The 1,604-nt window shown below is 41.8% G+C and overlaps 1 protein-coding gene across 1 annotated transcript; it reads left to right on the forward strand.

Moving 5' to 3' along the window:
* The first annotated feature begins 359 nt into the window (after positions 1-359).
* On the forward strand, positions 360-1,307 carry LOC139018081 (olfactory receptor 56A3). The gene has a single exon (XM_070426722.1). The coding sequence runs from the start codon at positions 360-362 to the stop codon at positions 1,305-1,307; it is 948 nt and encodes a 315-aa protein (XP_070282823.1).
* Positions 1,308-1,604: the final 297 nt, after the last annotated feature.

Here is a 1,604-nt window from a genome sequence, read left to right on the forward strand (position 1 = left end):
AAGGAAACAAACTTATAAATACAAATTTAGAGACTCACCTGTCACAGAGTAGTTTTCTAAGTAATTTTCTTCTATTCTTTACTGTGAAGACATTATAATAATCTATTCAAAATAAACCTTAAACAAAACAAATATATATAAATCATATTACTTCAGTACTCTCTATATTGTTTAAAGTGGTAGGAATAGCCCAATAGCACGGCACAAACAGAAATATTCACTTGCCTCTGGATAACCGAGAGGATCCGCTAGTTAATCTAGGTAGAGAAAAGTGTGTCTTCATATATTTTGAGTAAAAGCTAATTATATCTTAATTTTACAGATCACTAAAATAAAGCTATAGAAATATATGACAAAATATGACAGCACACCAAAATGAAACCACCTCTACTGAGGTTTCAGACTTCCTCCTGAATTGTTTTGTCAGGTCAACCAGTTGGCAGCACTGGCTATCCCTGCCCCTCAGCCTCCTCTTCCTCCTGGCCATGGGGGCCAATGGTATTCTACTAATCATCATCTGGCTGGAGACATCTCTGCATGAACCCATGTACTACCTGCTCAGCCTGCTCTCACTACTGGACATTGTTCTCTGCCTCACTGTCATCCCCAAGGTCCTGGCCATCTTCTGGTTTGACCTCAAGCCCATCAGCTTCTCTGCCTGCTTCCTCCAGATGTTCATCATGAATTGCTTCCTTGCCATGGAGTCCTGCACATTCATGGTCATGGCCTATGACCGCTATGTAGCCATCTGCCACCCTCTACGATACCCATCCATCATCACTGATCAATTTGTAGCTAAGGCTGCCATTTTTATTTTGGTCAGAAATGTCCTTCTTACAGTGCCCATACCCATTCTCTCCCTCCAACTCCATTATTGTGGGAGAACTGTCATCGAGAACTGCATCTGTGCCAATATGTCAGTCTCCAGGCTCTCCTGTGATGACATCACCATCAATCGTCTCTACCAATTTGCTGGAGGCTGGACTCTCCTAGGATCAGACCTCATCCTCATCTTCCTCTCCTACACTTTCATACTGCGAGCTGTGCTGAGACTCAAGGCAGTGGGTGCCGTGACCAAGGCCCTAAGCACATGTGGTTCTCACTTCATCCTTATCCTCTTCTTCAGTACCATCCTTCTTGTCTTTGTCCTCACTCATGTGGCTAAGAAGAAGGTCTCCCCTGATGTTCCAGTCTTGCTCAATGTCCTTCATCATGTCATCCCTGCAGCCCTCAACCCCATTGTTTATGGAGTGCGAACCCAGGAGATCAAGCAAGGAATCCAGAGGTTACTGAAGAAAGGATGGTAATAAGGACAACTGGATCTCTGAATTCTTAAAACAGAATGACTTAAAAATCAGGTAATTGGAACTTGGGTTTAAACTCATAGCTCAGAGACCTAAGTTCAAGGAGAAAAGTAAAGAGCAGATTTTTGTGGATGATCTTTTGTTCTCTCATACTGCCAGCATTATTGAAATCAACACTCACATATGATTCTAAAAAAAGGAGAAAAGTGGTTTTAATTCTGAAACAATTTCTTGACTCTTTCCCTTCCCTTTAAACTCCAATGCGTCCCCCTGTTATTTCTGTAACTTAAAATTTCTTCT

This window comes from Myotis yumanensis, unplaced genomic scaffold, assembly GCF_028538775.1.
Source record: "Myotis yumanensis isolate MYYU_CA2020_CCGP unplaced genomic scaffold, mMyoYum1.0.hap1 SCAF_10, whole genome shotgun sequence".
In the NCBI taxonomy this organism is placed as follows: Eukaryota; Metazoa; Chordata; class Mammalia; order Chiroptera; family Vespertilionidae; genus Myotis; species Myotis yumanensis.